Source organism: Mauremys mutica, chromosome 4, assembly GCF_020497125.1.
Source record: "Mauremys mutica isolate MM-2020 ecotype Southern chromosome 4, ASM2049712v1, whole genome shotgun sequence".
In the NCBI taxonomy this organism is placed as follows: Eukaryota; Metazoa; Chordata; order Testudines; family Geoemydidae; genus Mauremys; species Mauremys mutica.
In genome coordinates this window covers 157,395,942-157,420,240 of record NC_059075.1, presented here as the reverse complement: position 1 = coordinate 157,420,240, position 24,299 = coordinate 157,395,942, and the positions used below count along the sequence as shown (strand labels likewise).

Sequence of the window (24,299 nt, the reverse complement as noted above, 5' to 3'; positions counted from 1 at the left end):
CAGAGCCCACGGATCAGCGCCTCCCGCCCACAGGCAGACCCCACGGATCAGCGCCTCCCACCCACAGGCAGACCCCACGGATCAGGGCCTCCCGCCCACAGGCAGACCCCACGGATCAGGGCCTCCCGCCCACCGCAGACCCCACGGATCAACACCTCCCGCCCACCACAGACCCCACGGATCAACGCCTCCCGCCCACCGCAAACCCCACGGATCAGCGCCTCCCGCCCACCGCAAACCCCACGGATCAGCGCCTCCCGCCCACCGCAGACTCCACGGATCAGCGCCTCCCGCCCACCACAGACCCCACGGATCAGCGCCTCCCGCCCACAGGCAGACCCCACGGATCAGGGCCTCCCGCCCACCGCAGACCCCACGGATCAGCGCCTCCCAGCGCCTCCCGCCCACCACGGACCCCACGGATCAGCACCTCCAGCCTACCACGGACCCCACGGATCAGCACCTCCAGCCTACCACGGACCCCACGGATCAGCGCCTCCCGCCCACCGCAGACCCCACGGATCAGGGCCTCCCGCCCACCGCCAGACCCCACGGATCAGCGCCTCCCGCCCACCGGCAGACCCCACGGATCAGCGCCTCCCCCCCACCGCAGACCCCACGGATCAGCGCCTCCCGCCCACCGCCAGACCCCACGGATCAGCGCCTCCCGCCCACCGCCAGACCCCACGGATCAGCGCCTCCCAGCGCCTCCCGCCCCCCGCAGACCCCACGGATCAGCGCCTCCCACCCACCGCAGACCCCACGGATCAGGGCCTCCCGCCCACCGCCAGACCCCACGGATCAACACCTCCCGCCCACCGCAGACCCCACGGATCAGCGCCTCCTGCCCACCACGGACCCCACGGATCAGCGCCTCCCAGCGCCTCCCGCCCACCGCAGACCCCACGGATCAGCGCCTCCCGCCGACAGCTGTTTCGCAGGAGGCTGGGAGGGGGGACGAGCGAGGACATGGCGTGCTCAGGGGAGGGAAAAAGGGAGGGCGGGGGCTGGGCCTGAGCCGGGGTCGAACAGCCCCTGGCACTTTGGGAAGTCGGTGCCTGTGTCTCCAAGTACATGCTGGGGGCTGCAATGGCGTCCCACCTCGGGGACAGGCTGGGCAGTGGGCTGGTTCGCCCCGACCCTCTAAAGGTAGAGGCCATGTGGAGGTGGGCTGCCCCTTGAACCAAGCCCAATCCGGTGCTGGTCTGGCCAGCTATCCCCAAAGGGGTTCAGTGACACCGGGGCCACCCCAGCAGACCTTACAAAAGGGGGAAGCCAGACCGGGCGGCGGGGCTGGAGGCCAGTGAGACAGGCTCCACAACACCACAGCGGCTTTTCCGGTCAGCCAGCAAACTCTTGGTGCTGGGCACGGAGGCTGCTAACCCGGGTTGGGCGCAGCGCTGCTGCCAGGTGGGAGGGGGTGACAGGCACCCCACGACTACTTACGCAAAATTGGGGGGGGGGAGAGCTCAGTGGTTTGAGCACTGGCCTGCTAAACCCAGGGGTGTGAGTTCAATCCTTGAGGGGGCCACTTAGGGATCTGGGGCAAAATCAGTCCTTGGCCCTGCTAGTGAAGGCAGGGGCTGGACTCGCTGACCTTTCAGGGTCCCTTCCAGCTGTAGGTAAAAAGCTGGGCGGTGATCGCGGAGGCTGCTGCCCGGCTGCTCAGCCAGTGAAAGATGTCCTCCCTGAAGCACTGCCGCCCCTTTGCCAGGGTGCACCAGCCAAGGGGACCAATCCAAGATGACATCCTTGGAGCCGAGCCCTACAGGACTTGACAGGGACACAATTCATACCCAGGGAAAGGAGAACATGGCTGCAGATGCCTTATCGAGAATGGGGGAACCTTGAGATGTGTCTGACAGGCCAGATCAGCTCAGAGCAATTGGTCAATTCACTAGTGTGGGACCACCAAAGAAACACTAAGTGAACTAATTCACTCGAATGTTCGTTTAGTGCAAAGGGAACGTGAATGCTCTTGTCTTCACGTATCTATAACCTCTTGACTGGTATCCATTACGTTATGTATATCCCTGTACTTAATTAACCCCGATCCAAAGTGTGTGTTAGCACTGAGATGCGAATGTACGTTACTTCATGAAAACTAAGGAAGGCTCGTAGTGGGCTATTCCATTACCACACACACAGCGTCTAGCCCGGTAGTGACGTTTGCCCACCAAAGGCGACTGGAGCCTTGGAAATGTAAAGGAAGAAGGTTGCTAACTTCAAAGCAAGGGCCACTGAGTTCTCGAGGGGAATTCACAGACACGGTCTGCATCCCTCACGCACCCCCGGCCAAGCAAGGCCCACGCGGGAACAGAACCAAGCTTTCTGGGTGAAGGCATAAAAGATTCCTTGAAACTGTCTGGCCACTCACAGGGAAGCCTTCCACATGGAAGAGACAGATCCCCAAAGTTACCCTGGGTATCCCTGGGAGACTCATGGAAAACTCCCGGATCAGCACATCTCTGCTATCGCTTTGGACTTACAAACCTGGGTTCACCTGTTACTGCATTTCACCTGCTTTACCCTCTCAAGAGCTCATTCCCTTTGCTGAGCTAATAAACCCTTAACTTGTGTACTAGAGAAATCGGCTGCCAGCGCAGTCTCTGGTGCGAGATCCAGAGGATCCGTTGGGGTGAGTGACGGGTCTCACTGGCTGGGTGAAATCTAATGAGAGACCCACACCCCCGCTTGGGGGCCTGCCCCGTTTCTGACAGCCTGACGGGAGACTGCCCCGCTGTCTGGAGTGACTCTCAGCTGCGAGTGCCAAAGGCGAGGGGACCCCTAGGTTTCATGGAGGCTCGTTGGAAGGCAGCACGGAGGAGACAGGACGGCCGTGGGGAGCTGGTCCTGCCTTTTCAAGAGAACGTGAAGGCCATGAAGGACCTGGTGCAGCAGAACCTGCCAGGGGCCAGGCGTCCCGGAGAGCGCGGCCCGACAGGCAGGCTGCAGCCCGGCCTCGCTGATTCCGGGGAGGAAGAACGAGATGCAGCGTTGCTGGGAGAGACCTCTGAGGCGACAGAGCGAGTGAATGAGGGACACCCCACAGCAGGGCAGCTGTGCAAACAGTGCCTGGCAATGGGGTGGGAGGCCGACGGGGGAGAACCTGACTGGTTGGGCTGGGGAGGGATCTGGCCAGCGGGGGTAAGGAGGAGACTGCCCGGAGATCTGGGAGGGTTTGCACCCAACCCAAAAGCAGGAGATGGTGGCCCCCTTGATGTACCACAGGGAGGGACTTTCCGAACGAGCCAAGCAGTGTGCTCCATGGCAGTGCCAGGGAGCAGGGCAAGCCGGACTGGAGGCTCTGAGGCCTGTTTCTGTAGTAAGTAGCAGCAGCCACAGTAGGACACCAGCAGCCAGGAGCTAAGAGGCAGAAAGTCACATCCTCACGTTCCCTCTAAATTGCATTGAGCCAACGTCATATGGGGCTGCCCGGGGGCTCCTGTGCTAACGGTGCCCAGCATCACCAGAGAAAGAAACAGCTTCAGAGGGTTAAAGAAAACTTTGTTTGACAGCGTCTGTCTGGCAAGGCCCCGCTCCCCCCCAGCTGGGATTGCGAAATCTCCGCTTCTCTTCTTTTGCCGTTCTGGCTCCCACTTCTCTATTGCTCAGCTGTGGACTTTCTCCCTGGTTCTTTGATTGTTTCGGTCTGTGATGCAACTAATTTTGCAAGATTTAAATCAGCTACGGTGCTGGGGTCTGACTGGGTCAGGAACTGGGCTGGGGAAACGCTGCTTTGTAGCAGTTCAGTTCCCGACGGGTTCCGGCCCAGCCAAGGTGCTGGGGTCTGACTGGGTCAGGAACTGGGCTGGGCTGGGGAAACGCTGCTTTGTAGCAGTTCAGTTCCTGACTGGTTCCGGCCCCGCTAAGCAGGACCCAAGTTTCACGGTATAAACGGGTCCAAAGGGAAGTTTTCTGGAACAAGTCCAGGGTGTGGCGAGCAGCGCACGCGCCGCGGGCACACTCTGTGTTGGTAACTGTTAGTGAACAGAGGTTAAGGATATTACGGGGCGAGGGCCCCCAAACCTGCAGGGTACCCCGAGCCCTAGGGCGCGGTAAGGGTAGTGCCTTTCGCCCGGAGCCCCAGGAACTGGGGAAGGGTCAGCGGTGCCTCAGTTCCCTGGGTCACGCCTTGAGCCCAGGGAAGGGCACAGGAGTGTGTGGTGGCGAATGCGGGCAGCCTGAGGTGCGCTGGACTGCACAGCTAAGGGTCTGATACGCTAGGTAACAGCAGAGTACCGGTGCCGCCTGACAGACGGGCTCGCCCCCTTCCTGGCAGAATGAGCTCCCCAGAACAACAAGAGAAGGAAGAAAAGGGACCAGGAGGGCTGGGGGCTAGTTGAGGAGCCCCCCCCGCTAAATGGGTAGTGGGCCGAGGCCTGTGCCCAAGGGGAGCGATGGTTCTGCGAGAACAGCAGGATCGGGCCCTGACAAGCAGGCAGGCCACGGAGAGAGACTGGAAAACACGCTGGGCATAGTGACAGGAGTGAGAGGAGCCGTGCTGGGACCATTCAGACTCCTGGGATGAGAGTGGAATGGTGATATCTGGCTTGATGCAGGTGTCACTTTGGGAGAGAAGCGATTTAAGGAAAGAGAGTGAGAAGTTAACTCTACAGAGCCGGCGGCCGCGGGGGGTGGGGTGGGGGGGGAATTAAGCAGTTGAACTTTGTGGAAATGTTAAAGAGGGAACGTGTTCTAGGAAGAGAATTCTTGGTTTCTTTGCAGCCATTCTGCAGGAAAAGGTCTGTAAACAATCCATTGTAAGTAACTACTGCAGGCAGAGAGACAATCTGATCTCAATCATTTGACTATGGACAATTTAGTCACAATCACTAAAAGAACATAAGGGGCTTCCACTGAAACGTAACCACCTCCAAATGTCTAAAAGGGAACGTAATCTGTGTACGGCTGGGGAACAATAATTGTTAAGAACAGGAGAATGAGTGTGTGCGTGTGCGTCTGTGTCTGCGTGTGTCTGTGTGTGTGTGTGCGTGTGTGTGTCTGTGTGTGCGTGTGTCTGTGTCTGTGTGCGTGCGCGTGTCTGTGTGTGCGTGTGTCTGTGTCTGTGTGCGTGCGCGTGTGTCTGAGTCTGTGCGCGTATCTGTGTGTGTGTGTACGTGTGTGTCTGTGTGCGTGCGCGTGCGTGTCTGTGTCTGTGTGTGCGTGCGCGTGTCTGTGTGTGCGTGCGCGTGTCTGTGTGTGTGTCTGTGTGCGTGCGTGTCTGTCTGTGTGTGCGTGTGTCTGTGCATGTGTGTGCGTGTGTCTGTGCGTGTGTGTCTGTGTGTGCGTGCGCGTGTGTGTCTGTGTGTGCGTGCGCGTGTATAAACAGACCTAAACCGACACTCCTGGTTTGTAAAGCCTGTTTTGTAGGTTTAGCATGAAATTGGTTTTGTTTTTTTAAACAATGCCACTAAAAATCCATTTGACTCTCTCATTCACAGCTGCAAAACTGACGGACACTTTTGCCAGACACACCAGTGTGGTTTGGCTTTGGTATTTAGCATCTAACCCTTTGGGTACTTCTATGCTTTGTCAAGTTTAATATCGTTTTAAATAAGGACCAGAGGACGTGGCAGGGGCAGCCAGAACCAGAGAATGGGGAGAGATTCTGGATCCTTTTTTCCTGTTTGGTAACAAAACAGCAGCTAAGAGCTGGGGTAATGAAATGAAGAATGCCCCTCTGGAGCACCAGCGGGGGTGAGGTGCACCCCGCAGCAAAGTCAGGAACTCGGAGCCTTAAGGTTGCTGAGTAATCAGACTGTCCCTTTGCTAAGGGTCCATGAAAACGCCGTGAGCACAAAAGAAACAGTTACACCGTCTGTAAAAACGGCTACGGCGACTATAACGTTATACAAGTGCAGCCAGGGAAGGAATGTGCATTTTCCCATGACACGTGCAGTGCATACCGGAGAAGCAGCAAAAGACAACAAGGCAGTGGAGAAAGGCCAGCCCAACAGCATACCGGGGGGGACGTCAAAGCAGCAAAACAAGCCATGATTAAAATGGTTCCACTCCTCACAATTGGAAGCATGGAAGGCGGCTAGAAATTGTTCATTTTAGTTTTCAAAATCTCCAAGGAAAGCAAGAGCCAGTGGTGTGTGTGCTGACGGCAGTGACCGAGCTGACAGGGGAAGGAGAGAACTGCCCTCGACGGCAGCACACGGGGCTGCAGGTAAGGGAGGCACCAGGGCAGCACTCAAGCAGGGCTCAGGTTCTGACCCTCCAGGAAAGGGAGGTGGGAAACACGTCACTCCTGATACGGAGGGACAGGTTAACCCGCCCAAGCCCACGGCGAGAATGATATTAAAGCCGAGGCTAAGATCCCAAGTGGGTATTGAACACACGGGCCTCAGAGAGGGATTGTCTCAAGCAACGGCGTGGTATAGCAAGACACCTATACACACCCACTTGTCATGTTGTTGTTAAGGTTAAACACTGGATAAATGTCATGTTAACGAGGAACCCGGGAACAACATATGATGGGTACGAGTTTGGGAAAACCTGTAAGCACACTGGAAACCCACCGCATGTTAAGAAGCTTTATGCTACCAATGCTGCTCAGCTATTCCCTGTGACTACATACAGAAAGCTTGGCACAGCACAGAAACATTACAAACCTGGCCTGCTGTATAAAAAGGGAAACTGAGGTACGCCCCGTCATGAGTGTCATGACTGAGCAGTGGGATGAGAACAAAGCACAGGGAAGCATGGGGGTAATTCCTCTGTTTGCCTGCAGCCAGGAGGAGATTTGTAAAAGGAAGGGGTATTTTAAGCAATAATCTGCCACCTCCTAAAGGGGGTAGAAACATTTTCGTTGTGTCTTTCAGAGCTTCAGGAAAAGCTGGCGCCCGCTGAAAAGCAGCCCAGAATCCCACAGACCTACGGTCGTGATGAGGATTGTGTTGCGTGTGTGTCTGTCTGTCTTGTGGCCAGCGTGTGCATTGTGTTAAAAAGGGGGACCCTGCGTTAGGCAGAAAAGGATCAACGAGCACTAACGGGAGAGAAAGGAATGCTGCAGAGGGGCAGAGGCCAAGGAACACGTCTGGTAACAGGGAAACATCCATGGCTGGGGAAGGCTGGTCGGCCGGAAGGAGGGGCTGCTGGCCTGGGGGGGAGCCCACGGGGACGGGGACAGACCCAGCTCGATGGTGCTGAGACTGGCAGGCCCAAGGGCCCTGAGACCTGCCTGGGCTGGGTTCAGATGGGCAGTAAGCTCCCGTGTGAGCCACTGCAGGCTAGAGATGGGGGGGGCGAGGGAGTGGACTCCCTGTGGGTGCCCCCGGCGAGAGACGCGCCTGCGGAAGGCTCAGTGAGGGGCGCTCCGAGGAGGCGGCGGGGAGCAGAGAGAGCAGCCTTCATGGAGGGGTGTCTGTCACGGAGTGTGGGGGAGCCAGGCCCTGCACCCCCGGGCTCCCTGCGATTCACCAGGACTCTCAGCCAGCCAGGAAAGCAGAAGGTTTATTTAGCCGACAGGAACACAGTCCAACACAGGCCATGCCGGCACAGATAACAGGATCCCCCCTGTTAGGTCCATCTTGGGGGCCTCATAGCCCCCCTCGGGGATCAGAGCTCGGTCTCCCTGCCTCCCCTCTCTTCTCCAGCCAACTCCAGTCTGCCCAACCCCCTCCTCCGCTCCCTTCCCGGGCCAGGAGGTCACCTGACCCCTTTGTCTCCCACACCTTGAGATGCACCTTTGCAGGGAGGGGCCGGGCCATCCGTTGCTAGGAGACAGAGTGTCAGGCATTCGGCTGCTGGAACTAGTTTCTGTCCCCAGCCCCCAGTAGGACCAGTCCCACTTCGTCACAGCGTCACCCTGAAGGAGGTTACTCCCAGGGGCCGGATGGAGCTGAGCGCGCCCGGGGCCTGGTTTGCAAGATTTCAATCAGCGAAGGTGGTGGGACACAGATCCCTGGCCCCCGAGTCAGGCGACAGAGCTGTGCTACAGCACGGGAAGCATGGCACGCGCGGCCCGGCTCTCCCAGCCCGGGGGCCGGGACCCTGAGTTAATGGGGTCCCCGGGGCTGGTGTTAGATTTGCTGGGGCTCGGCCCAAGCCCGAGGGTGGCAGGCTCAGGTTACAGGCCCCCAGTGCCGGGCGCTGGGCTCACGCTTCGGTGCCCCTTCCCGGGGTCACGGACGCATTTCTGTAGCCAGGAGGCGTCGCGGTGCAATGACCTTATCGAAACAGGTGCGTCATTAGCGCAGGTGACGTTAGGAGAGTGTGTGAAACATGCTGTGAGCTGGGGAATCGCCAGGGATCAGCTCCCCAGAGACAACAGCAAGGAAATTAACAACGCCCGGGTGGGTGTCGAACAACCATCCCCAGCCGTTGTGCAGCCAGGGAGCCAGGCTGCAGTGACTCCCCTGCACGAGGCCCCCCCCAGGGGAACTGCTCCACCTGGCTGGGGACTCAGCAACGCCCCAGACAGGCCTGGACGTGTGTCCCCCAGGCACATGGACTGAGGGTGTAAAACAGACACAGGGGCCCCACGCTGGGCCCTTCTCCTGCCCCCACCTACGCTGCAAGCAACAAGGGCACTCAGAAGACTCCAACACGGGGGACAGGCCCAGGCTTCAAGGGCCCAACCTGTCTACTAGGAAGAGCAGTGTCCCGTGGGGTGAGCAACGCGGGATCTAAGCACTGCGAGCGGCTTCCCGGCTTGAGATCTGGCCTGCACTTAGCCTGACTTTTTGCCTCTCTCTTATAATCACTGAAAATCCATCGTTTGTAGCCAGCACATTTTTTTACCGTTTATCTTTACCAGCGAGTTTGTCTGAAGTTTCTCGTCAATCTGCTCAGGTCGCAGAGGCTGGTGCACGTCCACTGTCCAGCGAGGAAGTGGGGAACCAGTTACTGAATCTGCACTGCCCAGCGTGAGCAGCGCCACACGGTACGTTCCTAGGTCCGAGGCTGGGAGCTGGGGGAGCTGGCGGGTGCCTTTCTCTGTGTGATTCGGGAGTGGCTCTGGGAGCAGCCATGCTGGGTGTGTGCTCCACGTGTGCTTGGGCAGAGTGATCGCAGCGCCTGGAGGGGTTGCTGCAGGTCACTAGCAGGGCACTGCGAGAGATGGCCCAGGCTGGGGGGAGCTCAGGGGGCCCGGCGGCCCCAGGCCGGGGGGAGCTCAGGGGGCCCCAGGCCGGGGAGAGCTCAGGGGGCCCCAGGCCGGGGAGAGCTCAGGGGGCCCGGCGGCCCCAGGCCGGGGGGAGCTCAGGGGGCCCCAGGCCGGGCGGAGCTCAGGGGGCCCCAGGCCGGGCGGAGCTCAGGGGGCCCGGCGGCCCCAGGCCGGGGGGAGCTCAGGGGGCCCCCCGGCCCCAGGCTGAACCCCAGGGATCCTGTCACAAGTGGCTCAGGACCTGGTTCGTAGGGGCTGGGCTGGGGAAACGCTGCTCTGCAGCACTTCGGTTCCCGACTGGTTCCGGCCCCGCTAAGCAGGACCCAAGTTTCACTCCAAACTGGGGTGCGAAGGGAAGTTCTCTGGAACCAAGTCCAGGCCCCAGCCCCAAAGCTCAGAGCTGCCAGACCTCAGCCCCTGCCAGCGACGCCGGGCAGGAAACGAGTCCCCGGGTGATCTGAGCCTGACTGGCCACCAAGGACAGTCTGGCTGCGTCGCTGGGGGTGGGGCGCTGGGCACCGCGTGCACGTTCTGCCTCGGGAACGGCTCTTCAGCAGAGGTTAAGGATATTACTGGGTATGGCTCTTTAACAAACCTGCACAAGGGGAGGCGGGAACGCCCCGGGAACGGGGTAAGGGGGGAGGCGCCTTTCGCCCAGAGCCCCGAGAACGGGGTAAGGGGGGGCCTTTCGCCCCGAGAACGGGGTATGGGGGGGCCTTTCGCCCCGAGAATGGGGTATGGGGGGCAGGCGCCTTTCGCCCCGAGAACGGGGTAAGGGGGGGCAGGCGCCTTTCGCCCCGAGAACGGGGTAAGGGGGGGCAGGCGCCTTTCGCCCAGAGCCCCGAGAACGGCGTAAGGGGGGGCACCTAAATTAACCGGGTTCTGCACGGAGCTCATGGAAGGGATGGGTGGGGGCCCTGGCGTGTGGGGGTAGCGGTGCCAAAGGGGTGACACCGACGCAGTCAGGAGGAGCTGAACCGCACGCTGGAGGTGGGGGTGATTGAATCGAAAAGCCCCGGGCGTCTCCAGTGGTGAAGGTACCTAAAAGGCCTAAACACACACGCTTGTGTGTGGCTTTTGGAAGGGTGACGCTGTCACCCAACCGGACCCGTGCCCCACACCCTCGATAAGGACCTGCTGGATCTAACGGGGGCTGCACGATTCCGAAGCACTCAGGATTTGACTCGAGTGTATTGGCAAATTCCCTTGGCGGTGCTGCCCAGGCAAAATCAGCTTTCAGAGCAGAGTCCGGCCTGTAGGAGTTTAGGGTTCTGCCTTCTGGGTTAATTAATATGGGGGGCCCCTTGCAGAGGCTTGTCAAGGAGGTGCTGCAGGGATCACAGCCCTTCTCAAGGCCCTACGGAGACAACTGGGCTGTTTAGTGACTCCTGGCGGCCCCTCTGACCAATGTAGGAATTGTACTGCAGAGGTTTAGAGAAGCCAGGTGTCCACATGCAAGCCAGGGGCCACAGAGGTACCTCACCTAGGACACAGGGTGGGCAGTGGGCTCGGTTGCAAACATCTAGAAGACAATCAGGTGATAAGTAACAGTCAGCCTGGATTTGTCAAAAACAAATTGTGTCAAACCGAGCGGACAGCGCCTGGGACAGGGTGACAAGCCTAGTGGATGGGGGGAAGAGGTAGATGTGGCACATCTTGACTTTAGTGAAGCTTTTGATACTGTCTCGCATGATCTTCTCATAAACAAACTAGGGAAATGCAACCTCGATGGAGCTACTCTAAGGTGGATGCAAAACTGGTTGGAAAACCGTTCCCAGAGAGTAGTTATCAGTGACTCACAGTCATGCTGGAAGGGCGTAACCAGTGGGGTCCCGCAGGGATCGGTTCTGGGTCTGGTTCTGTTCAGTATCTTCATCAGTGATTTAGATCATGGCAGAGAGAGAACACTTATAAAGTTTGCAGACGATACCAAGCTGGGAGGGGTTGCAAGTGCTTTGGGGGATAGGATTAAAATTCAAAATGATCTGGCCAAACTGGAGAAATGGCCTGAAGTGAACAGGATGAAATTCCCTCAGGACAAATGCAAAGTGCTGCACTCAGGCAGGAACGGTCAGTCGCACACACACCCTGGCAATGACCCCCGAGGAAGGGGAGCTGCAAAGGGCTCTGGGGGTCACAGTGGATCACAAGCTAAATAGGAGTCACCAGTGTGACGCTGCTGCGACAAAAGCGACCAGCGTCCTGGGCTGTATCAGCAGGAGTGTTGTGAGCCAGGCACGAGAAGTGATTCTGCAGCTCTGCTCCGGCCTCAGCTGGAGGGTTGTGTCCAGTTCTGGGCACCACATTGCAGGAAGGATGTGGACAAATTGGAGAAAGTCCAGGGAAGAGCAACACAACTGCCGAAAGGGCTAGAAACCGTGAGGTGTGAGGGGAGACTGACAGCCCTGGGTTTGTGCAGCCTGGAGAAGAGGAGACCCAGGGGGCCAGGAGAACAGGTTTCTGTCCAAGCTTGTTACAAGGACGAGGGAGAAAAACCGTTCTTGTTAGACTCTAAGGACAGGGCAAGAAGCAATGGGCTTAAATTGCAGCAAGGGAGGTTTAGGTTGAACATTAGGAAAAACTTCCTGCCGTTCAGGGTGGTTAAACACTGGAATAAATTGCCCAGGGAGGTTGTGGAATCTCCGTCATTGTCTAACCTGCTGTTAAAAATCTCCAGACACCAGTCAGGAATGGCCTAGATAATTAGCCCTGCCCTGAGTACAGGGGACTGGACTAGACGACCTCTCGAGGTCCCTTCCAGTTTTATGAGTCTAAGACCCTTTGAAGGTAGAAGCCATTCGGAGCTGGCCTGCGCCACGAACCAAGACTCAGGTCCAATCCTTTACTGGTCTGGCGAGGGGGGTTAGCGACAGTGCCCCCCCCGTAACAGAGCACTCACTGCCAATAGGGTTGCACCGAACCAAAGGGACCAACCAGGCAGTTACACTGGTGCTGAGCTCTGCAAGCAGTCGGACGTGGAAACAGGCCACACCAAGAGGAAATGAACTGTAGCGGCAGATAGGGGCCGGGGAGCCTGGGGCCTATTCAGGAGGGTCAGTGACGATGTGGGGTGTGATGGGGGCACAGCAGGCGCCAGCTCAGCCATGGGCCGGGGTCAGTGATGTCAGGTGTTGGGCCTAGGGGAGCCCCAATGGCCGTGCAGAGCCTGCTTCTCACAGGAACCTCGGTCGCCTTTGGGAACTTGTGACTGGAAGTCGTGTGTGTGGTGGAGAAATCCCTGTATTAAGCTATTTTCATACAACGTTGTATCAGATCCCTACGCAGAAAAACGTACAGAGAACTTTGTGTTAAGCCTGGGATAATGTTATAGCCCCTAAGGACAGTTACAGCAGAAGAAAAATGTCTTTTTGCTCAGAGTAGAATAAGATCTTCCCCCCAGTCCCTCAATCAATTGCCCTGTTGAATGAACGAGGTGACTGAGCAAGGGGGCAAGGCAGCAGCTGCACCCCTTGGCGAGGGGCTGGGAGCCAGACCCCAGGACAGTGAGACCTGTCAAGTGGGCTCGTTAACGAGGAGGAGAGACACTGACGGCCGCGGGGGTTAGAAGCCAGCACCTGCTTTTGGAAACACCCTCTGTGCAGCACAGGGACACCCCCAGAAGGAAGCAGCACAAAGGCCCAACGGCCACAGACACAGATTTTGGAGCTGGTGCAGATTTGCCTGAGAGGGAAGCGGCTATAAACGTGAGGGGTCTTGCAGAGGCCCCCGGGTCTCGTCTTGTCAACATGGAGCATCGATCCGGATCCGCAGAAGCCCAGCTCCACCCCCCGCCCCCAGCTAACTCACCTGGCCAGTGCAATTAGGGGGAACAAGTCAGTGGTAACAACAAGACGACAAGTGTGTGTGTGTGTGTGTGTGTGTGTATATATACATGTATCACATGCACATGACAGTGTTCATTCAGAGATGTGTTGCTAATAAACGTGGCGTTTTGCCTTATCCCCCCCGCAAAGCTCCGGTGCAGCACGTTAAGTGTGGCCCAGCGCTCCCTGGGGAGGAACTCCTGGCTTACCAAACCGGAGCTGGCTTGTTGTGGGACTGGCTCTAACGCCGAGATCGAAGGTGCAGCTGACCTGGGTGAGTGACTGGGAGTAAGCTGAATGCTGCTGTGATTCGGGGACAGATTGCAGCACCCCAGGGGCTGTCCGGGGCTCCATGGCAAGGCTGGGTCAGTGCCGGAGGAGCTTAGATTCAATCCTTGGGCGGTGAAATGGAAGTTCCGAACTCCCAGCCAATTTGAGGTTTGGGCCCTGGTTGCGAACAGTCTGCCCTGAGGTTGGCACCCACGCTCAAGTCACTGCAGGCCAGCTTGACACACAGGAGTCCCCATCCCCTGCTCGGACTCATTAGACCCCACTCCCATCCCAGAGCCTGGGAAAGAACCCAGGAGTCCTGGCTCCCAGCCCCCACACTCACTCTTGTTCTCTGTCTGCATCCGCTCATGTGTTTTCTGGATGTTGACTAGGTTGTGCTCGCTCCGCGATCGCTCCTCCTGGGGGCAGAGAGAGAAGGGGATAAGGGGTGGTGGCCTGTGGCTCCCTGTCCCAGAGAAGGGGCAGGTGGCCCCAAGGCCCACCCCCAACCAAAAGAGATGGTTCCCCTAAGCCAACTCCCCTGTCCCAGAGTCCTCTGGGGCTGGCAGGGCTCCCCAGGCAAGCCCAGCGAACAAGGCATCCCACTTCGGGAAGCCCAGGGCACGCCGGGAAGGCCCCTCGGGCCCGCGCTCCCGCCGGCCCAGGGCACGCCGGGAAGGCCCCTTGGGCCCGCGCTCCCGCCGGCCCAGGGCATGCTGGGAAGGCCCCTCGGGCCCGCGCTCCCGCCGGCCCAGGGCATGCCGGGAAGGCCCCTCGGGCCCGCGCTCCCGCCAGCCCAGGGCATGCTGGGAAGGCCCCTCGGGCCCGCGCTCCCGCCGGCCCAGGGCATGCTGGGAAGGCCCCTCGGGCCCGCGCTCCCGCCAGCCCAGGGCATGCCGGGAAGGCCCCTGGGGCCATGTTACCTGCGTCTGTTTGATGAGCTGGTGCAGCTCCCCCAGGAGCTCCGCAATGCGCGAGTCAGCCGACACCAGAGCCATGGTGGCTACAGGGGAAGGAAGAGAATTAGCCACTGGAGTAGCCCCCCCTCAGCACCCTATAGAAACTACCCCCAAATCCCAGCCCCTCCCACGCAGACGCTCCTGAGCCTCAAGGAGAGCGGGCAAGGGGGCAAACTGGTGGAAGCTGCAAGAATGTTCCGGACAGGAGACGAGAGAGAACAAAACACTCCCAGCAGGCCCTGGGGCCGGGGCGGCGGGAGTGGGGGGGGGGCAGACGCTCCCAGCAGGCCCTGGGGCCGGGCCAGGGGTGGGGGTGGGGGTCAGACGCTCCCAGCAGGCCCTGGGGCCGGGCCGGGGGTGGGGGGGGGGCAGACGCTCCCAGCAGGCCCTGGGGCCGGACCGGGGGGGGGGGGGGGCAGACGCGCCCAGCGGGCGCTGGGGTGGGGGGTCAGACGCTCCCAGCAGGCCCTGGGGTGGGGGGTCAGACGCTCCCAGCAGGCCCTGGGGCGGGGGCGGGGGGGTCAGACGCTCCCAGCGGGCCCTGGGGTGGGGGGTCAGACGCTCCCAGCAGGCCCTGGGGCAGGGGTGGGGGCGGGGGGGGTCAGACGCTCCCAGCAGGCCCTGGGGTGGGGGGTCAGACGCTCCCAGCAGGCCCTGGGGCGGGGGGGGTCAGACGCTCCCAGCAGGCCCTGGGGCGGGGGCGGGAGTGGGGGGGGTCAGACCCTCCCAGCAGGCCCTGGGGGGGGGGGGGGGCAGACGCTCCCAGCAGGCCCTGGGGCGGGGGCGGGAGTGGGGGGGGGTCAGACGCTCCCAGCAGGCCCTGGGGTGGGGGGTGAGACGCTCCCAGCAGGCCCTGGGGCGGGGGCGGGAGTGGGGGGGGTCAGACGCTCCCAGCAGGCCCTGGGGGGGGAGTGGGGGGGGGTCAGACGCTCCCAGCAGGCCCTGGGGCGGGGGTGGGGGTGGGGTCAGATGCTCCCAGCAGGCCCTGGGGCGGGGGCGGGGGGGTCAGACGCTCCCAGCAGGCCCTGGGGCGGGGGCGGGGGGGGGTCAGACGCTCCCAGCAGGCCCTGGGGCGGGGGCGAGGGGGTCAGACGCTCCCAGCAGGCCCTGGGGCGGGGGCGGGAGTGGGGGGGGTCAGACACTCCCAGCAGGCCCTGGGGCGGGGGTGGGGGTGGGGTCAGACGCTCCCAGCAGGCCCTGGGGCGGGGGGGTCAGACGCTCCCAGCAGGCCCTGGGGCGGGGGCGGGAGTGGGGGGGGTCAGACGCTCCCAGCAGGCCCTGGGGCGGGGGTGGGGGTGGGGTCAGACGCTCCCAGCAGGCCCTGGGGCGGGGGTGGGGGTGGGGTCAGACGCTCCCAGCAGGCCCTGGGGCGGGGCGGGGGGGGGGGGGTCAGACGCACCCAGCAGGCCCTGGGGCGGGGGCGGGAGTGGGGGGGGTCAGACGCTCCCAGCAGGCCCTGGGGCGGGGGCGGGGGGGTCAGACGCTCCCAGCAGGCCCTGGGGCGGGGGCGGGAGTGGGGGGGGGGTCAGACGCTCCCACCAGCCCCTGGGGCGGGGGGGGGTCAGACGCTCCCAGCAGGCCCTGGGGCGGGGGCGGGGGGGGTCAGACGCTCCCAGCAGGCCCTGGGGCGGGAGTGGGGGGGGTCAGACGCTCCCAGCGGGCCCTGGGGCGGGGGCGGGAGTGGGGGGGGTCAGACGCTCCCAGCAGGCCCTGGGGCGGGGGTGGGGGGGGTCAGACGCTCCCAGCAGGCCCTGGGGCGGGAGTGGGGGGGGTCAGACGCTCCCAGCGGGCCCTGGGGCGGGGGCGGGAGTGGGGGGGGGTCAGACGCTCCCAGCAGGCCCTGGGGCGGGGGCGGGAGTGGGGGGGGGGTCAGACGCTCCCAGCAGGCCCTGGGGCGGGGGCGGGGGGGGGGCAGACGCACCCAGCGGGCCCTGGGGCGGGAGTGGGGGGGGTCAGACGCTCCCAGCGGGCCCTGGGGCGGGGGCGGGAGTGGGGGGGGTCAGACGCTCCCAGCAGGCCCTGGGGAGTGGGTGGGGGGGGGAAACATGCACCCAGCAGGCCCTGGGGCGGGGGCGGGGGGGTGAGACGCTCCCAGCAGGCCCTGGGGTGGGGGGTGAGACGCTCCCAGCAGGCCCTGGGGGGGGAGTGGGGGGGGTCAGACGCTCCCAGCAGGCCCTGGGGTGGGGGGTGAGACGCTCCCAGCAGGCCCTGGGGGGGGAGTGGGGGGGGGTCAGACGCTCCCAGCAGGCCCTGGGGCGGGGGCGGGAGGGGGGGCGGGACCGACGCTCCCAGCAGGCCCTGGGGCGGGGGCGGGAGTGGGGGGGGTCAGACGCTCCCAGCGGGCCCTGGGGCGGGGGCGGGAGTGGGGGGGGTCAGACGCTCCCAGCGGGCCCTGGGGCGGGGGCGGGAGTGGGGGGGGTCAGACGCTCCCAGCGGGCCCTGGGGCGGGGGCGGGAGTGGGGGGGGGGTCAGACGCTCCCAGCAGGCCCTGGGGCGGGGGTGGGGGCGGGGGGGTGAGACGCTCCCAGCAGGCCCTGGGGCGGGGGCGGGAGTGGGGGGGGTCAGACGCTCCCATCCCACACGCATGCGCGGCTGCAAGTGAGGGAGAACTCCCGCCTCTTTTGCTTACCACAGGCGCATGCGCAGCTCAACCAACTTGAGGAGCCTTTTCTAACGCGCAGGGGGCCAAGCCCGTGACGCATGCGCACATTCAACCTCGCGCCTAAACTCCATCTAGAGCGCATGCGCATTTTCTAAGCCGCGGCGCCGTTTGCTTCCGGCGCATGCGCACTCTCCGATTTAAGATGCCGCCCTCCTCCCCCTGCGAAAGCCGCGTCCTTCGCCTACGAAATCCCCGAGACCAACCGCTCCCGTGGCCGGAGTCCCACACCCGCCGCAGGCTGCACCGTACCGAGGCCGGACGAGGACCGTGGGAGGCGCTGGCGACAGCGCGGAGGCTCCGGGGCGGTGCAAGGCGAAAGGATCGCACTGCGCATGCTCGCAGTAGTGCGGAGCCTCTTGGGACATGTAGTTTCCGGGTGTTCGAGGGTCTCCCACGCATGCGCCTTTGTCTTCTCGTTCGTGGCGAGATGGGAACAAGGGCGTGTTGCCTGTTGGGTCTGTAGGTCACAGCGCCGCATCCGCGCATGCGCACGGCTCAGTAAGGCGCCAGCCGGGCTCTGGGAATCGTGCCTTAGGGGGAGGGGGACAGGAGCACGTGACCTCCAGGCCCCCCCTCCTCGGGGCAGAGTGACTGGCCGCGTCATGCTCAGACCCGGCGGGGGGGGCTCTGTGCCCGGGGGGGGGGGGTGGCTGGCAATGGGGGCGGGGGTGGCTGGCGGGGGGGGAGAGCGGGGGGCGGCTGGCTCTGGGGGGGAGAACGGGGGGGGGCTGGCGCTGGGGGCGCGGGCGGCTGGCTGGGGGGGAGAACGGGGGGCGGCTGGCAATGGGGGCGGGGGAGGCTGGCTGAGGGCGGGAGCGGGGTGCGGATGGCTCGGGGGGCGGGGGTGGCTGGCGGGGGGGGAGAACGGGGGGCGGCTGGCTCTGGGGGCGGGGGCGGCTGGCTGGGGGGGAGAACGGGGGGCGCCTTCCAAAGGGGGCAGGGGTGAATGGCAGGCGCGGAGAACGGGGTGCGGATGGCTCTGGGGGCGGGGTTGGCTGGCTGGGGGGGAGAACGGGGGGCGGCTGGCACTGGGGGCGGGGGAGGCTGGCGGGGGGGGAGAACGATGGGCGGCTGGCTCTGGGGGCGGGGGCGGCTGGCAGGGGGGGAGAACGGGGGGCGGCAGGCACAGGGGGCGGGGGCGGCTGGCTGGGGGGAGAACGGGGGGCGGCTGGCTCTGGGGGCGGGGTTGGCTGGCTGGGGGGAGAACGATGGGCGGCTGGCTCTGGGGGCGGGGGCGGCTGGCTGGGGGGGAGAACGGGGGGCGGCTGGCAATGGGGGCGGGGGCGGCTGGCTGGGGGGGAGAACGGGGGGCGGCTGGCTCTGGGGGCGCGGGCGGCCTGGCTGGGGGGAGAACGGGGGGCGGCTGGCTCTGGGGGCGGCTGGCTGGGGGGGAGAACGGGGGGCGGCTGGCTCTGGGGGCGGGGGCGGCTGGCTGGGGGGGAGAACGGGGGGTGGCAGGCAGGGGGGGAGAGCGGGGGGCGGCTGGCTCTGCGGGCGGGGGCGGCTGGCTGGGGGGGAGAACGGGGGGCGGCTGGCAATGGGGGCGGGGGTGGCTGGCTGGGGGGGAGAACGGGGGGCGGCTGGCTCTGGGGGCGCGGGCGGCTGGCTGGGGGGGAGAACGGGGGGCGGCTGGCTCTGGGGGCGGGGGCGGCTGGCTGGGCGGGAGAACGGGGGGGTGGCTGGCTCTGGGGGGAGAACGGGGGGGCGGCTGGCAATGGGGGCGGGGGGGGCTGGATGGGGGGGAGAGCGGTGGGGGGTGGCTGGCAATGGGGCCGAGCTGGGGGAACAAGGACACGAGGCGGCAGCAGCCCCCCCGCCCCCCCCCGCCCCCGGCTCTGTGTCTTGGAGCCCGGCCAGCACCGGGCGCCGGTGGAAAATCCCCAGCACGAGGTCGGGTTGGGGGGGGGGAGACCTCGGCCCCCACAGAGTCCCCTAAACACAGCACGCGGGTGCGGGTCGGGGGGGCTCTGGGGGGATGAGGGGCTCGGGGGGGGGGGCTGCGAGTCAGGCGGGGGGGCCGGCGGGGGATGACGTCAGGGTTGTTTTGCTGGCAGGCCCGTCACGTGCTCGGTCCCCGCGGGGCGGGGGGGCCATGATGGGCGCGTGGCGATAAAAGGGGGCCCGCGGGGCGCGGCGGGACGGACGGACGCCCCCGCGCAGCCATGGCCGGGGCCCTGCTCGAGCCGCACAAGCTGGTGCCCACCCCCTTCGAGGGGCAGCACTTCGACCCCTACGACTACTACAGCCTGACCGAGCGCTACAGCGGTGAGTGCCCCCCCGTGCGCCCCCCCCGTGCGACCCGCTGCCCCCGCCCGGGACCCCCCCCGTGCGCCCCCGCCCGGGACCCCCCCCGCTGGCCCCCCGCGGGACCCCCCTGTGCGTCCCGCTGCCCCCCAGGATCCCCCCTCCCGCCCCGCTGCCCCCCGGGACCCCCTGTGCTCCCCCCTCCCGCCCCGCTGCCCCCCGGGAACCTCCTGTGCTCCCCACTGCCCCCCCAGGACCCCCCCTCCCGCCCCGCATCCCCCCGGGATCCCCCTCCCGCCCCGCATCCCCCGGGACCCCCCTGTGCTCCCCACTGCCCCCCTGGGACCCCCCGTGCTCCCCCCTTCCGCCCCGCTGCCCCCCGGGGATCTCCTGTGCTCCCCACTGCCCCCCCGGGACCCCCCTCCCGCCCCGCATCCCCCGGGACCCCCCTGTGCTCCCCACTGCCCCCCTGGGACCCCCTGTGCTTCCCCCCTCCCGCCCCGCATCCCCCCCTGTGGTTTCCCCCACCCCCCGGAACCGTCTGTGCTTCCCCCGGCCGCAGTGCCCCCCGGGACCCCGCCTCGCAGCCCCCCTGTGCCCCCGCAGCCCCCCCGCGCCTCCCCTCCCGCTGGTGCCCCCCACTGCCAGCCTAGGCGCGGGGTCTTCTGCACCCAGGGGTGGGCGCGGGGCACGGGGGCTGCTCTCACCCCCGTCTCCCCCCAGTGCCGGGCGGGTGCAGCCGGAAGGGCCGCTCCAAGCGGGAGGCGGCCGGGAACACGAACCGGCCCAGCCCCGCCGGCCACGAGCGCAAGATCGCCCTGAAACTGCAGCGCTCGGAGCGGCGGCGCGGCCAGGAGTGAGACCGCGGTGAGAGCCGGGCGGGGGGGGGCGGAGCCGGGCAGCCGGGGGGGAAGGGGGGGCGGAGCCCGGCAGCCAAGGGGGCCGGGCGGGGAGGCAAGGGGGGGCGGAGCCCGGCAGCCAAGGGGGCCGGGCGGGGGGGCACCCGGGGGGGGGAGCCGGGCCGCCAAGGGGGCCGGGCAGGGGGGGCACAGGGGGGGCTGAGCCGGGCAGCCAAGGGGGCCGGGCGGGGGGGGCACAGGGGGGGCTGAGCCGGGCAGCCAAGGGGGCCGGGCAGGGGGGGCACAGGGGTGGCTGAGCCGGGCAGCCAAGGGGGCTGAGCGGAGAGGGCACAGGGGGGGCTGAGTCGGGCAGGGCAAGGGGGGCTGAGCGGGGGGGCTGAGATGGCTGCCACTCCTGCCGGGCATCTGTGTGGCTGTGGAAATGGCCGGGGGGGGTGGAGCTGGTTCCCTCGGAGCCCCCCCTCACATCTGCTCCCCACCCCCAGCTCTGAGCCTCGCCAAGCGAACCTGGTTCCGGACTCATCGGCAACGCCACACGACACCGAGACGAGCTGGACGGACGCCCGATGCCCGGGGGGGCACGCGGCCGTGCCCAGGCTCCTGCCCAGGCCTCTTAGCCGCCCCCGCGGGAGAGGGGCGGCGAGGGGGCCCCGAGTGACCTCCCTGCTGGGGGCGATTTCGCTCATTGCCAGCGGGGAGGAAGAGGGAATTGGGGGGTGAGGGTGAAGGGGGGTATCAAGGGGGCGGGTCTGTTCCCCCCACCCCCCTTAATAAAGAAACTTGACTATTGCATGGCTGATGGGGGTTTGCCTGGCGGGAGGGGACACCGGCCCCTCCAGTGTGGGGCAGGCAGGGCCTGGGGGGGGCCAGTGGAGCCCCAATGGGTCTGAGACATTGATCCTAGGGGAGAATTTAATGCTGCTACAGGGGCCCTGGGTTGGGGAGGCCCAGCTGGGGGGGTGAGCAGTGGGGGAGTGTTGGCAGGGATGACATCACTTCCTGCCACAAGGGTGGCCATCTTTGAACTCACGCCAAGGGGTGCAGACATCACTTCCTGCTGCCAAGCTTGGCCACTGCCCATCAGCGGTGCCCCCTGACCCCCCAGCTGACCTGAGGGTGACCCTGGGGCTGCACCCCTACTGAACTAGCTCAGGGGAGGGCTTAGCAGCTCCCAGCAGCCTTTGCAGCGGGGGGGGGGTCATAGCCTTGGGGAGGTAGTGAGAGCAATGCCCTGCTGAGCCCTGCCCCCTGACAGCTGTCAATCATGTGCTGACGTGAGGTGGCGGGTGCTGGGCATACCAACCAACCAGAGGCTCACAGGTGTATGGTGTCATCCAATCACAGACAAGGGTGAGCCCGGGGCACATCACAGGCCAGCACAGCTGTGGGTGGCCCCATCCAATCATAAACAGCCCCTCTGCGGAGCAAGCACAATCGGCCAATGAGAGATGAGGGGGCACAGGCTGCGGACATGCCGCCCAATGAGGGCACAGCACAGCCAGTCTCAGCAGTGCATTGTGCCAGCCAATCCGGCACCTTGAGGTGTTGGCCAGCCAATCAAAGAGGAGTGCCCCCCCCGGCACTGGGGGTAGCTGGCCGTGAGGGCACCACCGGGCAGGGGTCCCTTTCCCAGCATGCACTGGGGCAACCAGTACTGCTCAGCTGATGTCCTGCTCCCCGACTGGGGGGGGGGGTTACCCACAATGCCCTGGGAGCAGCTACCCTCCCCAACACTCCTCCCCTCCTGTTACCCACAATGCCCTGGGCGCACCTGCACAACCTCCCTAAACTTCCCCCTTTGTGTGTTAACCCCGCCCACATCCCCTGCCCCCCCCAGGCAGCTTCCCGAATCCCCACAACAGACCCCCCAATTCCCTGCCCCATGGCAGAGCCCGCCCAGAGAGCTCCATCCAGCCCCGCCCCTTCCCACATAGCTCCACCCCCTCTCCCTTGCAGCCCCGCCCCTTCCCGGGTAACCCCACCCCCACGCTCCAGCCCCGGCCTGCCCAGGAACCTCACCGCGGGGGGGGCAGAGCTTCTGCTTGGAGGCGCAGTTCTCCGCGGCCAGGTACTCGCAGACCCCTGGCGGAAAGCAGCAAAGAATCCTGTGGCACCTTATAGACTAACAGACGTTTTGCAGCATGAGCTTTCGTGGGTGATACCCACCCACCTTGCATCCGAAGAAGTGGGGATTCACCCACGAAAGCTCATGCTGCAAAACGTCTGTTAGTCTATAAGGTGCCACAGGATTCTTTGCTGCTTCTACAGAACCAGACTAACATGGCTACCCCTCTGATACTTGACACCTGGGGGAAAGGGGTCAGACACCCCACCCCAGGCCTCCAAGGGGAGGGGCACTCAACATCCCTGGAGGTGCGGGGGGCCAGCAGAGCCCCCCAAGGACACACACAACTCCCCCAAGAAACAGGGGGCTCCAGGGTCCCCCTTTCATGCCCCATGGAACCCAGCCCCCTAAGTACTGAGGTGAGGCCTCCCTCACCTTTAAAATCCTGCAGGGCTTGGAAGAGGGGGATACAAGTGCTGGGTGGCGTTGCCATGGGGAGAGAATAGAAGCTTGGGTGGGGGCTGGGAGCCCGGACTCCTGGGTTCTCTCCTGGCTCTGGAAGGGGGGGAGGGGGCGCTGGTGGTTAGAGCTGGGGGCCTGGACGCCTGGGTTCTCTCCTGGCTCTGGAAGGGGAGAGGGGGCTGGTGGTTAGAGCAGGGGGCTCGGACACCTGGGTTCTCTCCTGGCTCTGGAAGGGGGGGAGGGGGAGCTGGTGGTTAGAGCTGGGGGCCTGGACGCCTGGGTTCTCTCCTGGCTCTGGAAGGGGGGGAGGGGGAGCTGGTGGTTAGAGCAGGGGCCCCGGACGCCTGGGTTCTCTGGACTCACCGTCAGGGACTCTCACTGCCACGCGTGAGGAAGGTGACCCCGAGCGCTGGGTGTGTCCTCCACGTACCTGCAGGGGGCGCCAGACTGGGAGGGGGCAGGACAGGGGGCACCGGGGGAGTGTGGATAAATCTCTGCATTAAGCAGCTTCGCGTAACTGTCCTGTGGCTTTGCCTTGCGGCATCCACCTGCGACTCTGTTTTCAGGCCACTCTGGCCCCAGTGCTTTCCTATGGGAGCTTCCTCCTGAATCCTGCGATAGAAGCGCAGCGCTGAGCCCGGGCTCGGCGCCGGCGCCCCCACGGCCAGTCCCGGGAGAAGAAAAATCGCTTCTTGCTCCGAGCGGAATGAGATCTGCCCCCCGCCCCCATCAATGGCCCGTTGGCTGAGGAAGGCGGGAGGCTGCACCCCTCGGACAGGGGCTGGAGCCAGCCCCACACCAGGCCCACGGGCCAGCTCAGGCCCAGGACGGCCGCGGGGGTTGGGAGCCAGCAGAACGGCGCTGGGACACCCCCGGAGAGGAGCAGCACGAGGCACCAGCGGGGGACACTGGTGCAGATCCGTGGGAGAGCGACGCTGCGAGAAACGTGAGGCGTCTGCACAGAACCCGGGTCTGGTCTCGTCCGCATGGGAGCATCGGCCCGGCCCCCCCATCTACCTCACCTGCCAGCGACAGTGTGTGTGAGTGTGAATGAGTGTGAGTGCACGAGTGTAATACAGAGCTCACATGCGTGTGACACCTTGTGGACTGATACACGTATTACCCAGAAATGTGGCGCTTTGCCTGACCCCCCCGAAAAGATCCTGGGCGGGGCTTTAAGTACAATGGGGGGGCTGTCCCTGGCCACCCCCCCTCCCCAGCCAGCGAAGCTGCTCTCCCCCATCACCCTCTGCTGCCCCCCTCGGCCCCGCCCCCAGCACAGCTCCGCCCCCTAGGACACAACTGCCCCTCCCCCAGCCCCCACCTGCCCTAGGCCCCACCCTCCAGCCATAGCTCCGCCCCTCACCCCCATACAGCACGTGCTCCCTTGTGCACCCAGCCCCGTGCATTGCACGCTGGGAGCCCGGCCAGCGCCACAGGGCATTGTGGGAGGCAGCCTCCCAAGGGGCACGGGGGGGGGGGGGCTGACAGGAACTGATGTGTTCTCTCAGCCAGGGGCTGGTGCTGGGGGGGGGGCACATGGGGGAGGGGGGCAGCGCAAGGGGGTGTGGGAGATGGAATCTTATGGGGAGGCCGTAGAACCGCCACAGAACTACAGCTCCCATAAGGCCGTGCGGGCAGAATCCAATGCCCCCCCTGAGCCTCCATACCCCAAGCTGGCCATTCCGCAAAGCACTCTGGGCAATGTAGTCCAGCGCCCCCTGGCGTATGGGAGGGCACTGCTGTGGGAAGCTCACAGTGCAGAGCCCCTCCCCTGCTCCAGGGGCGAAGGGCCCGGAGGGGCGGGGGGGGATGTCAGTGACCCGGAGGCACCTGGT

General features: G+C 64.8%; 2 protein-coding genes across 5 annotated transcripts in view; one reads left to right on the top strand and one right to left on the bottom strand.

Moving 5' to 3' along the window:
- The window catches only part of SGF29 (SAGA complex associated factor 29), a 36,863-nt gene extending 19,501 nt beyond the window's left edge, over window positions 1-17,362 (bottom strand). The window contains exons 1-3 of one of the 4 annotated variants that reach the window (XM_045013331.1): window positions 17,080-17,362; window positions 14,133-14,212; window positions 13,553-13,628 (exon numbers count right to left, since the gene is read on the bottom strand). In XM_045013331.1, coding sequence (XP_044869266.1) covers window positions 13,553-13,628; window positions 14,133-14,212; window positions 17,080-17,308 — 385 coding nt within the window. In that variant the 5' untranslated portion in view covers window positions 17,309-17,362. The other 3 variants (XM_045013330.1, XM_045013329.1, XM_045013332.1) reach the window with 3 other exon arrangements.
- A 1,542-nt stretch (window positions 17,363-18,904) lies between these two features.
- On the top strand, window positions 18,905-20,673 carry LOC123368546 (nuclear protein 1-like). The gene is made up of 3 exons (XM_045013410.1): window positions 18,905-19,095; window positions 19,798-19,941; window positions 20,420-20,673. Exons 1-2 carry the CDS (start codon window positions 18,993-18,995, stop codon window positions 19,932-19,934), a joined length of 240 nt encoding a protein of 79 aa, XP_044869345.1. The 5' UTR covers window positions 18,905-18,992; the 3' UTR covers window positions 19,935-19,941; window positions 20,420-20,673.
- The last annotated feature ends 3,626 nt before the right edge of the window (window positions 20,674-24,299 follow it).

What these genes read in the sequence shown, in the direction of transcription:
- LOC123368546 (XM_045013410.1), top strand. Translation starts at nt 18,993, where the DNA reads ATGGCCGGGGCCCTGCTCGAGCCGCACAAGCTGGTGCCCACCCCCTTC. An exon ending in CCTGACCGAGCGCTACAGCG is followed by an intron (nt 19,096 to 19,797) that starts GTGAGTGCCCCC and finishes GTCTCCCCCCAG; the next exon opens with TGCCGGGCGGGTGCAGCCGG.